Raw genomic sequence first — 20,613 nt, forward strand, 5'->3', positions numbered from 1 at the left:
CAGCTAGTACTCTTAGCAGAAAGTAACTGTAAAGTCCTTTTTATTCAGCACTTACACAAAATGGCACACCTCTAATCTACAGAATTCTTTTTTTTTGAATCTTCTTTTTTGAAGCTGAAAAACTAGTTTGCATATTCATCATCTATGCTTATTTGAAGAATTTATAAATCTTACCTATATCAATGTTATCTCTTCCTAGGGCAACAAGTGAAAGAAACAGTATTTCTCTGTAAAGGCTCCTGAAATGGTAAAAAGAAATGTCAATTTATATACTGCAATAGCACACCAGAAAACAATCTATATTAAAAATAGATTGAAGCATTTAAAGATAATTGATTTTTTTTAAAGTGAAATTTTGAACATAATTCCTGATTCCCACCTCCAAAATGTTGAAGTTTGTGACCTCTGGAGAATGCCCTGGACTCCCCCCCCAGAGTCATCACTTGTGGTAGGTCTTTGATGCAGCTTCCAGCACATACCTCCAGTGCATGCAGAGTGAAGCACACACTTAAAGGAACTAAACCAAATTCCACCAAATTTGTCAAACAGGCAAGGAGCTTATTTTTCTGCATTTCTACGTTATCTTGAAAAGGCAGGCATAAAAGCAAATGAACACCTTGTCAATGCTCTACGTGTTGAAAAGCATGCTAAATATTTTATTATAGATAGAAATCAGTAAATCCAGGCAAGAAATACAAATTCATGGGAAATAGTTTTCACTAATTCCACTGCTAATGGAAAAAACCTTCCTAAATACAAGACGTAACCTCTCTTCTTAGCTCCCCTTCTGTTCTCTACTAAAGCTCAAAAACAAACAAAAAAATCCACCCATGCACCCTAGAAACAAGTATAGGGTTTTTTATTTTCAAAAGCCACTAGTATATAAATAACATTTAATAACAAAATATACACACTCCCTACTTGATGTCTCAGAGTTAAGTAAAAGAGGTGGCTGTAAAGAGGAGAAGGAGAGGAAAAAGTGAAAATATTTTAGAAAAAAAATTGAAGAAACTAAATTTGTGAATGTTATCACAAAAAGGAAAAATATTTAACAGACTGATACATTTGAGAACACTGCTGAAGAACAGTGCTTTTTTCTTTAAAGAACACACTATGAAAATATAATTCATATTACAATAGCCTTATTGTTGCCCAACCTTGCTCCAGTTAGGCATGTTTGTATTCTTACCGCTGTCTTTTAATATGTGGCCATTTGTTCAGTCTCTCCAATATTTGACTCATTGGTCCATACACATCATTCATCTTAATGCTTTTCACCATACTTCTCAAGAGCTCCTGGTTAAAAGAGTCATCATCTTTTTGCAATAAATGGACCATCGGGTACTTCTGGGCTGAAAAACATTAGAAATGCTGTAAGAATAAATATATTCTTTGTGTAATAAGTAGAAAGTTATTAAAAAATGTGGGAGCCTACACAAACTATAACATTGACATATACGTAGTGAACAAAGAAGAATAAACATCAAGTTAAAATAATATCAACATAAGGAAACAAAAAGCACATGAGAGAAAACAGCTGTAATGGGTCATGAGCTATTTTCAGGCATATGATCCAACACTGGCAACAAAATTCTTAGTAAGCAAATTCTAAAAATAAGAAAAAAAGCTGAATGGATGAACTGTCAATGTAAGAGTTCAGTGTATCACTGAAAAATTCCCTCCGATTCCTCCCTTCCCAATGAAGAAAAAGCCACTGGAGATACTGGTCAGTGATTTGAAACAGATATGCTGGAAAAATAAACTTGCTCAAGCAGTTTACTGCTCAATATACAAGCACCCTCCCTCCCTCCCAAAAGAAGTCACACAAACTAGAATAGCAACACCAAACTTAACACTCACTCTCAAACAAAAGAGTGCGATTTTGACCTGCAAGACAAAAAGTAGTATGATCAAAAGTCAGTTATGTATCTTGTGTGAAATATTCACAAAGACATCTTTTTCCAAAACACATTCTTCAGTTGCATAAAGTGAAAACTGTTCTTTAAAAAATACCAAAAAAACCCAAGAAACAAAGCTTACTCTGAGCATTCCACAAAATATACAGAGGCTGCCTTGGATCCTGATGCAGTTTCATATTGTCCCATAGCATCTGAATAAGAACATATTTACTGTCCTCTGACATACAGTTTCGTGGAATCTGAACAGAATGCATACAGAAAGATTATTTTATTACAAAGTCATGACAGAGGACTTCTGTATTTAAAATATATCTTCACATGTATAGGCCTCATGGTAAAAAACTTTAAAACGGCTGTTAAACCAGAGAAAGCTAAATCTCAACAGGATATCAGTGACATAGCAAATGAGTATTTTGTATATCTTCCCATAGTCCTAAAGATCATAACTTCCCCCTCCTTCTACTGCTTAAATAGTCAAACTGCAGTAAAACCAGCTATAAACTTTTCTTTGTAACTTTTCACAAATTACAGCGTGACTAGTAAGAGCTAAACACCTACCCTACACAAGTACTGCTGAGCCCAAGTTCTGGAGTTACACATATTTTCCTTCAGTTGACACATTCTTTACCAATTCAGAACTGGGCCCAACATATTGTAAAACACATTTCTAAGAGTTACTGAATTATCTAATGATTTCCTATATGGAAAACCAAGCATTTCTTGTATGTCAATATTCTCTGATTCCATACCTTGGAGTTTTTATTACAGTGCTCAGAAGAAAGTATTAATCCTGGTAAGTTGCTGGGCAGGTCCAAGCGTCTGAAATACCACACCAAATTCCAGAACACAATAGGATGATGATCTACAAAGTCTGCCACTGTTATTGCATGATCCCCTTCATTTTCAAGTAAGCTTTCAAGCTCCTTCCATACCACTAAAGGACTGAGATAAGGAACTGTTATAGGATCAGGACTAGGTAAGTGCCATTCTAGGCCCAAAGAATCCTGTGGTAAAAAAGAAAAAATGCTATTAGCTGGAATGCAATTATCTTTAAAAAGTCTTATGAATGCTTTTGTTCCCTACGAGACACACCAACACCTAAAAGTTACAACTAATATTAAGTAATAAAACCTAATACTTCTTGTAATTTGAGATAGTTAATTCTGTTCTAATTAATGCTGCTTTACATCAATCTATCACACACTTAAAAAAACCCCACTACATTTAAGGTAGAAAAACTACACACTGTTGGTCCTTGCAAAGTAGCAGGCAGGCTACCAGTAGGAATGATATGGCTGATCTTCTGGGTTTCCTTCTCATCTTCTTCCAGTGGACCAAAAGTACTGATGCTCCTTGCCACAGGGTGACTTGTACATTCTGTCCCAGAGGTATTTTGTCTTCTTCCTGAGGGGATCTGGATACCTCTGGCACAAATACTGTCATGCTGTTTAGATTTGCTAGGGTCGGGGGTGGGGGGAAAAAAAATAAGGAATCTTAGCTTTTTGTTTTACTCTGAGTGCTCAAACAAGTATACAAGACAAAAATAAACTGGAAATAATCAACCTGACACCTCAAGTTCTACCCTGTCAGCCACCACACTCATGTTACAGTGCAAGTTTTATTTCCCCTTGCACTGTTAATGAACAGAAACATCCCATAAAGAGTTCATAAACTCTGCAGAATTATAGATGCCTACGTTAATTTTCATACTGGGGATGAAATGGTAAACACCATGCTGAAAAGGCACGATGTGGCCAACTCAGAGGTGAGGGAGTGGCAGCAAGTAGATCCTCTCAAATCAATTTCTCCTCTTCAGAAAGTTTCTTATTAAACTTATTTCTGTTAATAAGGAATACATGCATATCCCCAGAGAACCTGAGTAATTTCTCTGCAGAAAATGCAGGTTTACCTATTTGAATTTATATCCTCTTGAACAGACATTAGAGATGTAGCAAGGCCAACAGTAGCTGCAGCGTTACAGGACTTCCCACTCTGATTTGAAAAAAGTGATGGGAAATGCATGTTTTCTGTAGAAGGGCTGGACTTCAGAAAATAGCTGCAGGGAACACAAAAAGCTTAATATTATCTAAAAACCCAAATAAACACTTCACAATTATGAGCATTCAAAACAGAGGACAATTCTAATAATATTATTACCGTCCAGGTCGCCGAAGATCTCTGATTTCTATGCTTAAAAAAGGCAGAAATAAATTGCCACAGAATGGACACGTGGTATTGAGATTTGAATCATCTGCTGTCCAACCTGCCATGATTTCTTCATCATGAACCAAACAGTCACAAGTTCGACACCGTGAACAGCTTGAGATGAGGACCTGCATACAGCAGATAACAGAACTCCCCTGTAACACATTCTCAAAACCACTCTTCTTTTACAAAGCTATTAAATCAGCCAAAATCTTTGCCCTTAGATGAATACTACTCACCACCTGCATGCAAGTTCAGGCACATATCTGTTCCAGGGATTTAGGCTGGAACATTTGGAGTTAAACTTATGTATTTCAGAACAACTATTAAATCTTAAATCCAAACTGCATTAGCAGACAGCTGATACGGTAAGTGACTGGAATGAGCATTGTCTGAAAAACTTACTAAATGTAGGTCTCTGTTCTACTGTAGTAAGCAGATGGATCTGGAACTATGCTTGTGAAATAAATATACTTCAGTTAAGTGGGTTAAGTGATCCTTTTGTGGCTTCCCAGAGTAAAACCAGCTAGTTATTCAATATTTTTATTAACAATAACATGTAATTTGAAATGTTTGCAAGCAATAGTAGAGGAATATTTATGCAGTTACATGAATTATTCTTAGAATTTAAATACTCTTCTGTAGTGACTGCCAGTATAATAGAAATGAGGGGAAAAAAAGAGATGAGAATAACCAGTCATTAATCCAAATCCACCGAAACAACAATAAAAAGAAAAAAAGAAAAAAAAGCAAAACCATAATAATGAAAAGCAAAATAATCTTACTACAAGCTACAACAAGAAATGGCTAATTACCTATTTACCTGTATTTTTAAATGTATAGTGTATTTAAGACTTTATATTTTCACTTTAAACAAATTCAGCTGCACAAGGGATTTAGACGCCTGAATTCAGTGGCATCCAATTCTCAAACTCTTGAGAACTGCAGCTTTAAGGAGCAAAAAATGTGCCTTCAATGAAGACATTTCTAGAGCAGGATTTGAAATTAAACCTACTCTGTCACAGAAATATTTATCTACCTTTCAGAGGATTAGTTCTAAGCTTTGAACTTTAACAGAGATTCAGACAGCATTTATATTTAAAGACATATGCTTTTCACGTATCAGTTAAAATCAAGAAATTATCCTGTACCTCCATAGCGTAGTTCTGAAACACACTGGTACTACTTGTACTGCAAGAAGATATCAGCTCTGATTTATCAGGTAAAGGGAACTTTGAAAGAGAACCTATTAACAGAAGAAACCCAAAGTATTAGTTGTTCAGAATATGCATTTTTAGTAAACTGTTTTTCTGGTCAAACAACATGGCAGAAGAAGCAACAAATCAGACAGAAAGAAATGCGAAGCTGGAGTGTGAGGCTGCCATCTGCCCAGCACCAACAACGGCAAAAATAAAATCTACCAACATAGAATTTCCATATGTTCAGTTTTCTCCTTGTACAACAGTTGGTAGCTTGGAAACAAATTTTACAGATTAAGTAATTCATATCCACACTTTCTGTCTGGACAAAAACTAGGGAAGGATTAGAGGTGCTGCTTGTAACTGCAGATATTGCTGATCCTTCTCTTTCCCACGCTGAACGAGCCAGGCTCCCCTCAGCTTCAGGATGCTCCAGTCCCCCCGCTGTGACGGCAGCCTCCACTGCCCCTCTCCAGTTCCTCCACGTCCCACCAACTGGCGAGCCAAATCTGGGAGTGCTCTTCTAGGTGCCAAGTGGAGGGCCTTAAGTAGACAGATCTTCCTTTCATCCTGATTCTGCTTAACACACTGTACTCCGTAGTGACAGAAGTACAGAAATTGATACAACAGTCGCTACCAATTATCCAGTGCAGATTAGGGGAAAAGAAGAAAAAAACACCAAAAAAATCTGATAATCAATCTCAACATTAGGCTTATAGAAAATGATAATAATTTTCCAAAAAAGGATTTTTACTACTTAAAGAAAATCTGATTATTAAAGTTACCACTTGAAAGGTTTTATAGATGTTTTCTGGAACTGTACATAAGATAATTACATGAATACTGAAGGACCCAAAGGGTCTCCTATTTGCATAGCTGTAGCACCCAGAAACTTACTCAGGATCAGGATGTTACTGTGTAAGTTATTCCACAAGAAAGAAGACCCAAAACAAGGTTCTACAATAAAAATGTCCATAGGTATGGGCATATCTATGCGAGTAATAGGTTCGAGGTAGGAAAAGAAAAATTAACTTTTTCCACGAAAAGGTCTAATGACTAGAATGATCCCAAACTGAGAATTATGAAAGAACAACTTCTAAAACGGGAATATTTTTGTTCAGATCAGTGAATGCAGTGCAAAAGCAGTCTCTTACCACACTGGTCAAATTGTTTTGATGACCCATCATGGGAAGCTGAGCTTTCTAGGCTTGTCCTGCTGAGGCCAATGCCCTTAATTTCTGATGCGGCAGTCTCCTGAGGAGAAGCACTTTCAAAATCATTGCAGACATCTTCATCAGTTAGAGAAGTAGACTCTGAGTCCAGAGCTCCAAGAGATGAAACACTGGCTCGGTCTGAATTTTGATCCTGAGAGAAGAAAACAAATTCCACTGAGAAAATGAAAGGAAAGCAAAAATATTTCTGAAAATAGAAGGTAGCTGCCTTTTCTCAGTAAATTCAAGGTGTGAACTTCCCCTCCTTGGAAACCCTTCAGCTCAGATCCATGTTCAGAACTGATGTGAAACAAGGCAAGTTTCGCTCAGGATTAAATAGCTACAAGAGAATTCTTTTTTAAAGATTCTTCTAATACAAATATCTAAATGAAAACTTAAGCATTTTAATCCTATAACTTTTTCCCACCATTGCTATGAAAGTTATCAACAGCCATAGGAATATATTAGGGTAGGCAAGGCATCTTTAACACTTTAGTTAACTAGTCTCTGGTTGGTTTTAAGCACATTAGGGCAATACAGCAACAGCAAACAGCATCTATCTTCATTCCCAAGGACTGGGAACAAAATGAGTTTTGGTTTGAGTTGGTAGCAGCAAAGAATGTTCTAACCAAATGACCTCAGTCCAAAAATAGGCTTAAATTATTTTGGTAATCAATACAAGATTTTTTTCATAAAAGCAGTAAAGACTTAAAAACATTATTAAGTATTTTTTCTTTAGGTAAATAAGGAAAGGCAGAGCAGTCTTCTCTGCCCTGTCAACACACTATACTATACTTATGTTTTCCTATTAAATATACTCCAAACCCATACTAGACCAAAATTTTATTTTTATTGAGGACAATAAAACTAGGATCCTGGCAATTCAAAAATGAGTAATGCACACAGTCTACCATGAGCATGTCATTCAAATAGGGATTCATCATATAGGAGTCAGCAATTAACCTTTACACATTTTTTCCCTTAATTTATAGCAATTTAGGTTTTCTGGGGGGGGAGGTGGAACAAAAGGAATTATGAAAATTTACCTTTGAGGATGCAGCATACATTGTAAATTTTGAGTACCATTTGCTAGCTTTCTCTGCAACTCCTTTTCCAGCAGAAAACATGCTGCTTTTTATAACATCAAACTTAGGTGTTAACAGCGTATCCAAGTTGAATGATGGTGAAGACACAAGTGTTAATGCACTAGCTGCATCCTGGGACTGTTCCTTTGCTGGACTGTTTGGGGAGTAAGCTGGGGAGGACCAAAGCCTGTCTCTTGGCCTTTCTTCATTTTTTGCATGATAACTCTTGGATTTGGTAAGATTGGATGGCCTTGGGGAGTTTGGGGGAAGGCTGGACCTCCTACAAGGTTGGATTACTGTTGGGCTCTTTTTATTAGCATTTCTGTCGTCATAGGGTTTTTGCAACTCAATACTCGGGGCACGACTTGACAAAGGGCTGCTCATATTGTTCATGTACATGACTATTTCTTCAGCTAAATCTCGTCTTGCAGATGGAGTAGAAACACTTCTATCATCATCCTCCTCCTCATCTTCTTTCTGTTGTTCTGTCTCAGCAACCAGCAGAGACAGTGGATCAAATCCAGTTTCAACATCTGTCTTTTCAACTGTCTTTACTGGAAAGCTGCTCTTTCTTTGCAGCTTTCTAGATTTTTCACTGGAGGATTTCACTGCTGTAGATGTTTCAGGTTCTGCATCCAAGTCTTCTAGATCAAAGATAACAGGAGACTCCGTTTTATCTGTAAAACTGCAATCAAAAGCTGCATCTTCATCACTAGATTCTTTCTCCAGGCTTTCTCTCTTAGATCCTAAAGAGGAAGTTCTGATATTAAGAGTTTTTGGCCTTATGCTTTTCTGTAATGCACTAGATAGGATTTTGGCATCAGCTCCTAGTTTTTCAACAATTTCTCCAGGGTTTGCTTCCGGATTTATTCTATTTATCATGAGTCCCACTAAGCCATCTCCACTCAGGTTACGGTTCCTGCTTTCCCATGGTATCTCCCTTAAGTCAGGTTCTACTGCGCTTTTATGTCTTTTTCTTAGGGATTTACTTTTTATAACTTCTGCTTCACTGGCATCCTCAAAAGATGATGTAAACAGCAATCCTACAGAACTCTCTGAAAAACAGATGAAATAAGGTGCTTTATTTGTTGCTATGCAAGAAAACTAAACAAAATTATTGCATAACAGGAATTTGTCTCATCTTTCAAACAGTTTACAACACAGAGATGAGTTCACTATGCTAGTGGTGGAAAAGTTGTGTTGCCCACGATCCTAATTTTTAAGAAGGGTCAGACAATAAAACATTTAAAAGGGAGTCAAATCATACGACCCAAGTACTTTGAGAGACACCATCAAGAAAAGTCTCAGATGTATTTAGATTCCTCTTTTGGAGACATACTCCATTATTAAGAGGTATGAAAGCTAGGGACAGCAAAGGTATCTAGGAAAGGGAAAAAAAGCGCAACACTTTCTAACCTGATGAACTAGAAATGGAGCCAACAAAAAGAGTTATTGCCAGAGAAATCTCTCAATTTGCCAGAGCTCAAGATGCAGACTTAAAAGTATGTTATTACAGTATTTCAGGCACAGCTGACAGTAATATAATAACCAGATTTGACATTATTAAAGACTTGTGAAAATGCCTGAAAGTTTCTTTTAATTGTACTGCATAGAAGGCTCTTGTCTATCCTGAAAGATTTTATTAGTTGCTAGAGGTTATAAGAAAAAAACAAGACCTGGGATTTTTTTAAGCAGATGTTAACTACAGCAAAACAAACAAGAAAAAAATCTGGAAATGCATAATATTCAGATGCATCTCCCTAACACAGCATATGGAGACTCTAACCTAAACTCGCTCCCACAAATTTCATCAGCCACGGGCATTACACCAATAAAATACTGGAAGTTTTATGGACGACAGAACTCAGGCACACTACTTAGAGCTCTTGTTAGAAATGGGGTGTGTGTGTATATATATATATATATATATACATACATACATACACACATACACACACACACACACAAAACTACACAGGAATCAAAATCTATTTTCTCATCCACTCACCCGTGCTAGCTTCTGCTACGGTACTATCAACAGTACCATTGAGCCGCACTATGCTAGACGCAGCTTTTTCATTACTTGAGTTCTGATAATTTAGTTTAGGTAGGCAATCACCACTCCCTTTTGCACTCTCCACTTCGGACACTGTAAATAGAAGAGGACAGAGTTCTTTAGAATCAAAAGCAATTTAATTTAGGTCTCAAGTTTCCATTACCTATTAGATGCTTTACACAGAATTAAGTGACAGCATGTTGTACGTATCCCATGATGCACAGGCTGATATCTGCTTGGGCAGAGGCTTTCAAGCTGGAACAAGTGAACTATGGATATTTAATTCCCAGCATTACTTTTATAACTAGAAGTTCCATAAGTTTCTGTACATGAAGTCCAAGTAACCAGTACTTGCATACCAAAACTTGTGCTGGTTGTGGAGACTAAGACTGCCTTTTTTCACTTGCAAAAGATAGGTGTAGGAGTATTTTCTCCTGCCTTTGCAAGAGCTCAGGGCCAATAAGCCTGTCTTCGTATAGATCTCGTTACCCTCATGACCATGACTACACAAGAGAAATGAAGCAAGTGTTGTAGTATTTATATTCATGTCTTTGATATGAAAGACAAATTCTGTTGTCAGGTGGCTACTCAAAATAGACAATTACTTCTCTAAAGGAATGCAAGCAACATAATATTCTCAAGTTGTAATCAAAAGTGCAAGTCATTTTCAGCACAGAATATTATTACAGGGAGCCACAAACTTGCCTTAATTATGGCTAAAAATAATACAAGCTTTCAGCAGAATTCACATTTTCTGTGTTCTCAAAAGTTTCATTAAACCTAAACAGCCTGCCTGCCATCTTACAGGTATGTTCTTATGACTGTGGGTAACATTCACACAAATTTTCAAGCAAAAGGAAGAAAAAAATACTTATGCTAGAAGGAAGACTGTGGTGAAAAGAAAACAGTGAAGTAACTTTTCTGGTTCCATATTTTCCTCACACTTTTATATGATTTCTAAGGGGACAGTTAACTCAAATATTGGGGAAAGGCACACTGAAAAATTTGAATAATGATATTATGAGGAGAACATTTATTATGAAGACTATTTTCAATGAATGTATATGGGAATCTGTAGTACTTAAACATTTTTACTACACAATCTGATCTGCTCTATGCTTGCATTAAGTCTATGCTGCTCAACTGCAGTTAAGAGAATCATGAACAGCAGATGTAAAACCTAAAAAATTTTGAGAATTCCAGGGAGCTGAGTAATTGAGACCTCTCGCAGACCTGCAAAAATTCAGCTATTTTCTCCTTATGGGATTTATAAAGAAAACAGACTGGTAGAAAAGGCTTTCTTGTAGATTACGCCTATAAAGCAATTTAATTTTTTTAAAAGACAAAAACATTAAGCTGTAATTATCATTAAGCCTTTATATTACCATTATCACTTATTTGAAACAGAGAAGGGAAAAAAGAACTGTACTTTTGAAAGTTAAACCATTAGACATCCAGAAAATTACATTTAGAGAAAAGAATTTAAGGCATGAACCATTATCACATACATTCACTGTAAAAAAATCAGCTGTCCCACTTAGCTTTTGCTGAAATCCCTATTTATCCACAATGAACTAGATATCTGTATTCACAAGATACATACAAGAACTGGAGTCACTCTCTCTCTTGTCCTCTTTTTGTTCTTGTATATCTTGAAGACAAGTTTTTCCTTGCTTGGCTTCTTCTTTGAATGATGTGTTATTGCCAAAGTCTGAAACTCCCCCTATCATAACAGGACAATGACAGTAGAAAGACAATTATGGTATTTAATAGTGTGACATTGTTAGACAGAATAAATTGAATATCCACAGCAATTCAAAGGCCTCTTATCAAGTACATTCCAATTAACAGTGAACATTTTACCACAAAAAAAGTGAGAAAAATGATTGGCTTACTTTTACAGTATAAACATTGAAGCGATGCTCTACAGGATGAAATTAAAGGGGTAATTTGCAACATTTCTTTTTAAATACTGTACTAAAGCACTGTTTGTCATTGATTCTGTTGCCTGGTTTATGTGATCAAATTGTCTCATCTTTTCAAGAACTCTAAGAGTCATCTAAACATGGTTTCATTTTAGTGTAATATGTTTCTCAGACTTAATGCATGTAATTCCCATGGTTTTATTCTAGAAAGTAAAAAAAATTGAAACAATGCAGCAGCAACCACGAGTTTGTTTGCAAAATATAATAAAAATAACCAACACCACCCAAAACCACCCCTGCAACTGTTCAAGCCAATATCTGGCCAGTCTTAAGACGAAACACTGACCCAAGTGTAACTAATATAGTCTGATTGAGTGATTTCAAGAACTTAACACTAATATGGTCCTCCTCTGGGTTGTTACAAAGCATTAGCACCAAGATAAATCAAATTAACAAAGCAGAGTAAGTTTCTGTTCATTATAAATGTTAAGTGAGCACTTCAAGTCACATGCATTCTGCATCCTTTGTCCAGACCAACCCAGAGTCTCCAGCAGCCCCACAGCATCTTTAGGGGGTTTAACTCTCCTGCAGTCTAGGAGGCAACAGTAAGCACCTGTCCAGGATCAAGAGGGTATAACACAGCTGAAAGACAGCTTCTTTCCCTCTTCCCTAAAGATTCTACAAAGAGGTTAAAGACCTTGTTGCTATTGTAAAGATAACAACATATTCTGGAATTTATGAAGAAGTTTTTGGATTGCCTGAAGTGTCAGCATGCATTCTAGCTATGTGCTTTCATGCAAAGAAATATCGAAAAAAATCAGATGATGTCAGAAGTAAATCCCATTAATTATATAAATGATAGTTACTTCGTAAAGGACTAATTACACTTCATTAGTTTACATGGTCTGAGTTGAGACCAACACTGTTAAGCTCTTACATAGTGCTTTGCACAGACGGGTTTCAAAAAAATCATTAATCAGGAAGGTCAGCTTCATGAAGAACAGGCAGAGATAAAATAAATTTGTTCAAGGTCATCTAGAAGGCTAGTGGCAGAGCCAGAAGTAGGACTGTAGTCTCCTGAGTCTAGAAGAAACACTTTAGCCATAAGGCCATCATACCTATTCTGTTTGTCAGGGCAAAGACTTATTTTTGTATATTTGGAATCACAGAATAGCCCTGGTTGGAAGGGACCTTGAAAGAGGATTCAAATAATCTTCATACATTTATTCATGTATAATGTAAAGGTCTTCCAACGTCAGCTACAACTAAACTAACTACATTGCTAGTACTTTAAAATGTACTATATTACTTTACTAACTTACAAATACTGTGGGAAGTAGTACTTACAAAAATTACAAACTACAGGTAGTCTCCAGCATGATAATACAGCCATTTGAACATCACGTAAAAGTTTCCAGTAAAGAAACCCAATGTTTACAGCCTCAAATATTGTACTTACATTCTAGATAAAAGTAAGTATGATAATTTCAGCTGGTATGCAGAACCTGCAAACAGTACTACAAACTCAAGGACTAGTTCTAGTTGCCTCTTAACTCAGGTGAAAAAAAGGGAGAAGAACAAAAAAGGTAAGGCTGGACAGAAGTTTCTGCCAGTTATAAGACTGGCTATTGCATGAACTAGGATAATTATCACCTAGATCTCAGGTTCATATTTTTTCTCCATGGAGAGATGATACAATAATTAAAGAGCAGATTATTTTGAATTCAAATATGAAAAAGCACTGTTTTTTAAAAATTATGCAAGAACTTTTTTTTCCTCTAAAATGGTTTTATCAAATTCACAACAAGAAAATTATTTCAAAAGCTTTCTATCAGCATGAAAATAAAGAATGCAAATACTCTACCAGGAATGGCTGCGTGTGAGGTGCTTGCTGGTAGCTTTTTTAATGCTTTTTTAAACTGTGCTATTCCTAAAACAACATTTCGTATTTTCATCCATAGGAAGTAGCCACCTCGATTGCTTGAAGGCCAGGTACTTTCCAAAACAGCCTATTTTGGAAATATCAAAGTCAAATGAAGTAATATGAAGAAACAGACAGGTGCGAAATCATTAACTTAAATTTCAATTGGGTTACACTGACAGTTAAAGTAGACTTCTAAACCCACAAAAACAAAGAGAACACAATTATTCTGCCTTGTATTTCTTCCAGTTACTAGAAATGACAGAATTACATCTGATTTGCTCCTTTATTTTGCTTGCTTCTATTTGCCTGGGTAGAATTGCCTTTTTTTTTTCCCTTCCTCTTTCAAAAATACTTACCTTATTGTAGTACCCATAAGTAATGGCATTAGGGTCAACACCAGCTTTCTGCATTTCAAAAAGCACTCTCACTGCTAGCACAGGCTGACCATACTGTCCACACAGCTGCATGAGTACTCGGTAGCATACCTGAAAATACACAAGTTAGTATTGTGCTTCTGTAGTCAAACATGTGCTTCATTCAATAAAATCTATGAGGTATTTCTGGAATTCTGGGGTTGATTTATTTTACCTCATCAGGTGGATCTATTTTTTTGGTATGCATTTTTTGTAGAACGTCATATGCAGTTCTCAGAGCCCTGACTTTTGAATGGCACACTTTCACATAAGCAGGAAGGCAGATAAACCAAAGACCATAGCAGTGACGTAACAAACATCTGGACCACATCTGTGGTATGGATGAGTACTTCTTAGCGATTTTATGTGCAGATTTGATTTCCTGTAAAGAATCGTAAAGATTATTTGTGTATATTTACATACATGTTACACAAACCTATATGTTAAAAACTGAACATGTATCATTATACCTACAGAAACAGCAACATTAATATGAACATAATAAAGTAGAAAGCAGAATGATGCAAAAAAAAGAAAATTGCTGTGCAATATTCCCCTGCTGGAAAGTTGCATTTCTTTAAATTTATGTCTATTGCTTTTGGACTGCATTTTTTGTAAGAAATGTTTCAAAATCAGAGCCCCCCTTAAAGCCCTGGACAGTGAAAAGCAATGAAAGAGTGGATGTGGAAGCCCAACAGTTTATGCTCATGGAAAACAGCATGAAGAATGTGGAAGGTATAGGGACAGCAGAGCAAAAGACAATCTGTGTACAGGGACCCTGTATGATACAGCGTAGGCAAGAAGCACAGGTAAACATCCAAAGAACAATTAGCATGGCTACCCTGCAGTCACTGTAGCTGTGAAGAAGCATTAGTTAGGCTGCTGCAGCCACTGCCAGGTCAGTCTTTATGGCCAAATTCAAGACAAAGGCAGCAAGCTCTCACTTTCCGAAGCGCCTCGCACCATGATAATATCTGCAAGTACCTGTTTAGTTCTTCTGAACATTGGCGATGGGCTGTTGGGACTACTGGCTTTTGAGGACAGTTTGTTATTTGGTGCTGTGAGAAAGCCTTCAGGTCGCTCAAACAAATCCAGTTTTAATACTGGAAATCCATTGTAGCTGTAAAAGAAATGCGTCACTTCACTCCTGTAAGGCAGTTCCAAAGCAAACACAACAGCATAATAGCAAATGAAATCAATTGCACAGTTGCACTAGAAGTTACACAGGAAATAGAAAACACAAAAGTAAACCTTTAAAGACACTGTTGACAAAGTGGTTTACTAATCCATCTCCATGATTTCATAAGCCTGCACAAACAGCCTCTTAACTTGCTATTTCAAATGTAAGCAACTTAAATTGATAAATACATTTGCTTTCATAGCATTTTCTTTAATTAATGTGTCAAATGCAATAGTATTGTTTTGAGTTAATAAAAAATAATAATCTGTGTGGCTTAGCCCCTACTGAGCTTCACATGACAGATGTTTATAAAAATCAATATGAACAATATCAAACTATCTAAAAGATTAAATTAGATTTTAAGATGTTTCTCAGAAATAATAAGGAAACCAATAGACAGACTCATTTGACATAATTACTAAATTAGTAACACCAGTTTTCAGTGATTCTTTGAAATGTACTCTCTCTTTCCAAAGAGCATCTGTAGCTTGTATCATTTTATCAGCAGTAGCAACAGGCCAACAGACTGTGTGATTAATTTCAATTTTAACCTTAAAAAGTGTCAACAGTTAGCACAACGTAACGTGAACACGCAGCCAGCTTTATTATTACTGCTTCTGTGTGTACACACACACACACACACACACACACACAAAATCATTAAAACTTAAAAAGAGCTGGCACAGTAGGCATTTTACACACAGTTTTACTTGAGCAATGTAAAGGGACAATCTGTACAGATTTTACAGAAAAATCTGGACTTCGTGGCTATCACAAGAACCTAGAAACTAAACTCTACAAGGGCAGCTGTTAGGATTTGTGCTAGCATCTTGCTGTGTCCTCAGGTTACCTGTATTGCAGAGGGTGCTCTTCGCCATTTGGCAGATGAGGAATCTCAGGTGGTGTTATGAAAACTGTATGTTCGCTTTTGTATGACTCATCCAGCTCTATCAGTCGTGTTTCCCCAGTTTTGTCCGTGTCTACCTAGAGAGGTTATGTTAAAAGAAAAAGTAGTTACTAGTGTTATTGTATTTTCTGTTGTTGTTCAAGCAGGACAGAGTCTGTAAAGGACTGCATCTTAAAAGTAAGGATGCCTTGCAAAATTATGAGAATAGTAAGTGTTGCATCGTTTTTATAAATTTTACCCCAACACAACAATTATTGTTTAACAATATACTCTGAATTGACTGTTTTCAGGTAAATATTACAAGCAGTTATACAAAGAGGTTAATCTTTCTGAATACAACCATTTCTGGAACCATGTTTCCAACTGCAGCAATAACTTGAAATTTATTTTTAAATATGAAAATAAGAGCTATTTTTTCCCCTCTATTTTAACCACTGAAAACAATAACAAACTTAATCCAATTGTCTGAGATAAACAGAATCTACAAGCAATGCTATCTAATAATTTCAGTCACTTACATAGTCATTAAGTTCATGACAGTTTGCAGACATTGCAGAAATAAATAAGCATTGAAAGAGATAATGGAATAAAAATGTCTGACCTCGCTAAAATTAAAGGGGGACAGAAGTAACTTTTTCTTTTCTCTAAAAAAAACCAGTAATTGAAAGGTGAAGGGTAGCTTCATGATTTTTTTTCTCTTTCAGATAACTCAAGAGTTGTATGTGTGAAGACAAAGCACATATTGGGTGGTCCTGTCCTCTCATAGCTAGGATAGAAATGCAGTTTATGGATAACAAAGGCAACTTGTAATAATACTATAATTAAGCATAAATTACAGCTGCACCTGTTTTGTTTTGAGCTTTGTAGCTGGCAATTTGACCATAAATCTTTATTTTGCTAGCCTGACTGTTGCAGGGAGGAGGATAAATTTGCACTCTCCAAATTAATGCCCCTAATTTAAAGACAGCAGCACAGACATATTCGAAAGCTCTAGGCAAATTTCAAAGCATCAAACTGCAGGATCAAGTGGGAGAAAACTGTCCAACAATTTTACTGAAAGAATTCTATTCCATTGCTGGAGACAAAATACCAAAGCAAAACTTGGCCATCTCAAACAAGGTTTTGGGAAACTACGAACTGTTTCCCTTTGAGAAAAAGAACAGACACACCTTTAACTTACAAGCTTCCTACTGCTACTGTTCACCTTACAGAAGCCACTAGGAAGAGAGCAAATATAGCATGGATTACATTCCACCCAAGAGCCTTTACTTGACAGTTCTACTTATATTTGTATTGGTTTGTCTGATTTTCTGTCACCAATTCTGTCTCCTCCAATACCTCATAAACGCTGCTTCTGCTTGTGGCATGAGACACATCTCCATCTCAAAGAGCTGGCACTATCAAAAGCTATTTACTTTGTAGTGCACAGACCATGCTTTTTATTCACATATGGAGGGCCCCAGTGTTCAGCTCAAATACTGTCACAGTTTACATTTATAGCCATTATTGAAATGGTTTAAATGGCAGGTTAATGGTTGGACTAGATGATCTTCAAGGCTTTTTCCAACCTAGACAATTCTGTGATTCTGTGAAATTACAGCCAAATGGTACATTATTTCAAAGAAATGAATAAGCAACCTGTGGAACCCAAGAATGCATGTTCTTCGTGCCTTAAGAGTTTAGCAATAGAGAATTAATGTACAAAAAGAAGCATATTCCACAGTTCTCTCCCTCCAGCAAGGTAGAAATACATCAAGTAGTTTCAGTAGAATTCTTGAATATTTAAAATTTGATAAACATACAAAGAGGTGTTCTTAATTACACATTTTACTGCATGAGACAGATGGAAAGTATTAGCAAATCGAACCAGCCAAGTAGCAAGAACATATGGCTCTTGAAAAGTAGGAATAAACGAAACCTTACTTAGTAATTTAAATACTTCTAATGATGTAAAAAGCCCACAGTTAAAGTTTCACCAGTGAAATACAATAAAGCCACTAGCTTAAATATTGAATTGAGATAATTTTTGAATTCCTGGAAAAATGAAAACGTGAGAGACAATTACACTATATCTTTCAGTAGACAAAATGAGTAATCAATTACAATCTCTGCTGCTGCTGTCTAGGATAAAATAACATGCATAATCCAATTCTTAAATTAAAATATTCTTATAAATTGAGGCAGATCTTACATTATATTTTACAGGTGACTAATTTCACAGTACATAAAACTTGTCTCAACCCAGTGGCTTATAACTAACCATAACAAAGTGTTGTAACATCTTTCAACCCATGATATCACTCTTTCACACATACCTTTTCAGGTACTGGTTCACCAAGTGAAAGACATTAATACATAAATAGATATTCACTTTATTGGAATGATTCAAATCTGGTATCTAGTCAAAGTAGAGCATCTTGGCTAAAGTTGTAGTTCGTATAGCATTCCTTGGTATACTTCAATATTTTGACTTTGTATGTTACTGTTAAGCATACTATCAGAAATAAGAGAAATCAAGAAAGAGAAGCAGGAAAGAGAAGATGAAGCAAATATCATTCAAAGAAACCTTACATAGGAACTCACTCCCTCATGTCAGTGAAAACCTAGTTTCACAAGCAATTCTAAAGCTATGACAAATCTTAAATGCACAGCAATTCCTGTGCCTCAGTTTCCTCACAATTATCAGTGGCATAGAAGTAGTTTTCCCATTAACAAAACCGAATAAAATCCTCGCTAACAGAAACAGAAGTTGGAGAAGTACAAATGTTCTCCATAAAATTTATTCTCATGGCACAGTCAGGAGCATTTTCTTATAGTGGAAAGAATCTGCCCACAGCCTCAACTAGCAAAATAACTAGCACTATTAGAACAGATGAGGCTCTGCTTCAGCTGTACAAGTGGTTACTTAACCTTTTAGAAAAGGTGAAAGCTCCAACAGTTCCACAGATTATGTGCAGTCTCACAGTAGCATCAGCAACCTATGTATTACTTTTTCAGAAGAACTGTTTGAATTCCCAGGCAAGATAATGTTAGTTAGGGCATCAACTTCAGTGCCCTCATAAACTATTCTATAAAATTAAATAGAACAGATAGAATTTGACACTTACATAGCCATTGCATTCTGAATAAAAATCCTATTTAAAATTAGTCAGAGAACTAACCTGTAATACAATGGAAACTAAGTACTGCTCAACAGTGTTTAGACACTGGGCTATGTATATTCCATTTTTAAACACTAACTGGCATAGAACAAAGCAAACACTACATGTTGAAGGCTTTTTAACTGAACTATAGGATAACTGAGTGAACATTACAGAAACGTTTGTAATTAAATCAATTTACAACCCACACATACCTGCAGCTCATGCTGTAGAACTGAGAAGCACACTTTTGAGAACTACTACTAAAATATTGAGACTAACAAAAGCCATAGAGCATTAAATACCATTAGACCATGCTTTTATATTTCTCTCAAACTTAACTGCTTTCAGATTTGTTTTCAAAACAACTCTTTTCAGCTCTTCTGCACTTCCATAGCAGAAATAGCCATAAATAGAAACTATAAATAGCAGTTTTCATAGTCTTCAGAATTAATTCCTGTGGAACAAACAGCAGGTGACTTACTTTACAGGCAATCCTAGACAACTGTGCATTACTGAAACAGTGTCCCAGAACAGAGTGTTACAGGTAGCCATTAAGATGACAAGTACATGTGGAATTTCTTATAATATTAATAAAAATTTCTTTCATGTTACAATAGAACCAAAGAGGGATATAAGATTGTGGGTTTCAGTTCCGTTCTTCTGAAAACAAAAACTAAAGTGAAAAAAATTCAAGCAGCCTCAAAACAGTTCTGTGTATCTTCTTTGGAAATACAGTGCGTTTTCAAAAGCTAATATACCTAAAATATACTGTTTAGAAAACTAGGTCTTCACAGTGCTCAACACTATACTAATGTGGACCTTTCTTATAAGTACTTTAGGATTTTTTACAAATCTGAGTGATACTTCCAGAAAAGACTAAAAGGGAAATCCACTTTGAACTGGGAAATTCAACACTCTGTGAGCTCCAGTGCAGCAGAAGTTCTAAGCTTGTTTCAAGAAAAACACCTATTGTGATCATGTTGCCCTTTCACTCTCCTTGTCACATAATCCTTAACAATTGCCCTTCCTTCTCATTACAAACGGGAGAATAGCACAGCAGCAGATAGCAAGGTGATCCTTTACTGCAACACAAACACCACAGTAAACAGAACCCCCACAAAATGTCAACCTTTCCAGCTTATACATGACACAACATATTAAACCTTGCTGACTTGAAGAAACCTATACATTTCATATCCATCAATATTTGATACAAGGTCATTGCAAAATATTCTTATCCAAGAGAGGAGTACCAATACAAGCACTATATTTTAAATAGTTACATCAGCAAGCTAGTTTTGAATTGGGGAAAGCAAGTGACAGCAGTATGAATGAAAGGAGAATTGTCAGAGATTCATTTTAATTATTTACTTTTAGTACAAGCCTTCTAAAAATTCTCTAATAGTAACTAGAGAATTACTATTAGCAAGAACTGTTTTTAAGCAC

General features: G+C 36.1%; 1 protein-coding gene across 6 annotated transcripts in view; it reads right to left on the minus strand.

The window, feature by feature from the left end:
* DENND4A (DENN domain containing 4A) overlaps window positions 1-20,613 on the minus strand; it is a 61,341-nt gene that overhangs the window by 4,473 nt on the left and 36,255 nt on the right. For 5 of the 6 annotated variants that reach the window (XM_074917269.1, XM_074917268.1, XM_074917266.1 and 2 more), the window contains 18 exons: window positions 15,968-16,101; window positions 14,922-15,057; window positions 14,113-14,319; window positions 13,881-14,009; window positions 13,465-13,609; window positions 11,279-11,398; window positions 9,628-9,768; window positions 7,581-8,674; window positions 6,478-6,688; window positions 5,276-5,370; window positions 4,077-4,252; window positions 3,829-3,975; window positions 3,166-3,376; window positions 2,669-2,923; window positions 2,041-2,158; window positions 1,861-1,887; window positions 1,190-1,352; window positions 175-239 (listed from right to left, as the gene is read on the minus strand). In XM_074917269.1, the coding sequence (XP_074773370.1) occupies window positions 175-239; window positions 1,190-1,352; window positions 1,861-1,887; window positions 2,041-2,158; window positions 2,669-2,923; window positions 3,166-3,376; window positions 3,829-3,975; window positions 4,077-4,252; window positions 5,276-5,370; window positions 6,478-6,688; window positions 7,581-8,674; window positions 9,628-9,768; window positions 11,279-11,398; window positions 13,465-13,609; window positions 13,881-14,009; window positions 14,113-14,319; window positions 14,922-15,057; window positions 15,968-16,101 (3,574 nt within the window). The remainder of the gene's footprint in view (window positions 1-174; window positions 240-1,189; window positions 1,353-1,860; window positions 1,888-2,040; window positions 2,159-2,668; window positions 2,924-3,165; window positions 3,377-3,828; window positions 3,976-4,076; window positions 4,253-5,275; window positions 5,371-6,477; window positions 6,689-7,580; window positions 8,675-9,627; window positions 9,769-11,278; window positions 11,399-13,464; window positions 13,610-13,880; window positions 14,010-14,112; window positions 14,320-14,921; window positions 15,058-15,967; window positions 16,102-20,613) is intronic. The other variant, XM_074917270.1, reaches the window with a different exon arrangement.

The sequence above is a fragment of the Athene noctua genome, chromosome 13 (genome assembly GCF_965140245.1).
Source record: "Athene noctua chromosome 13, bAthNoc1.hap1.1, whole genome shotgun sequence".
Taxonomy (NCBI): domain Eukaryota; kingdom Metazoa; phylum Chordata; class Aves; order Strigiformes; family Strigidae; genus Athene; species Athene noctua.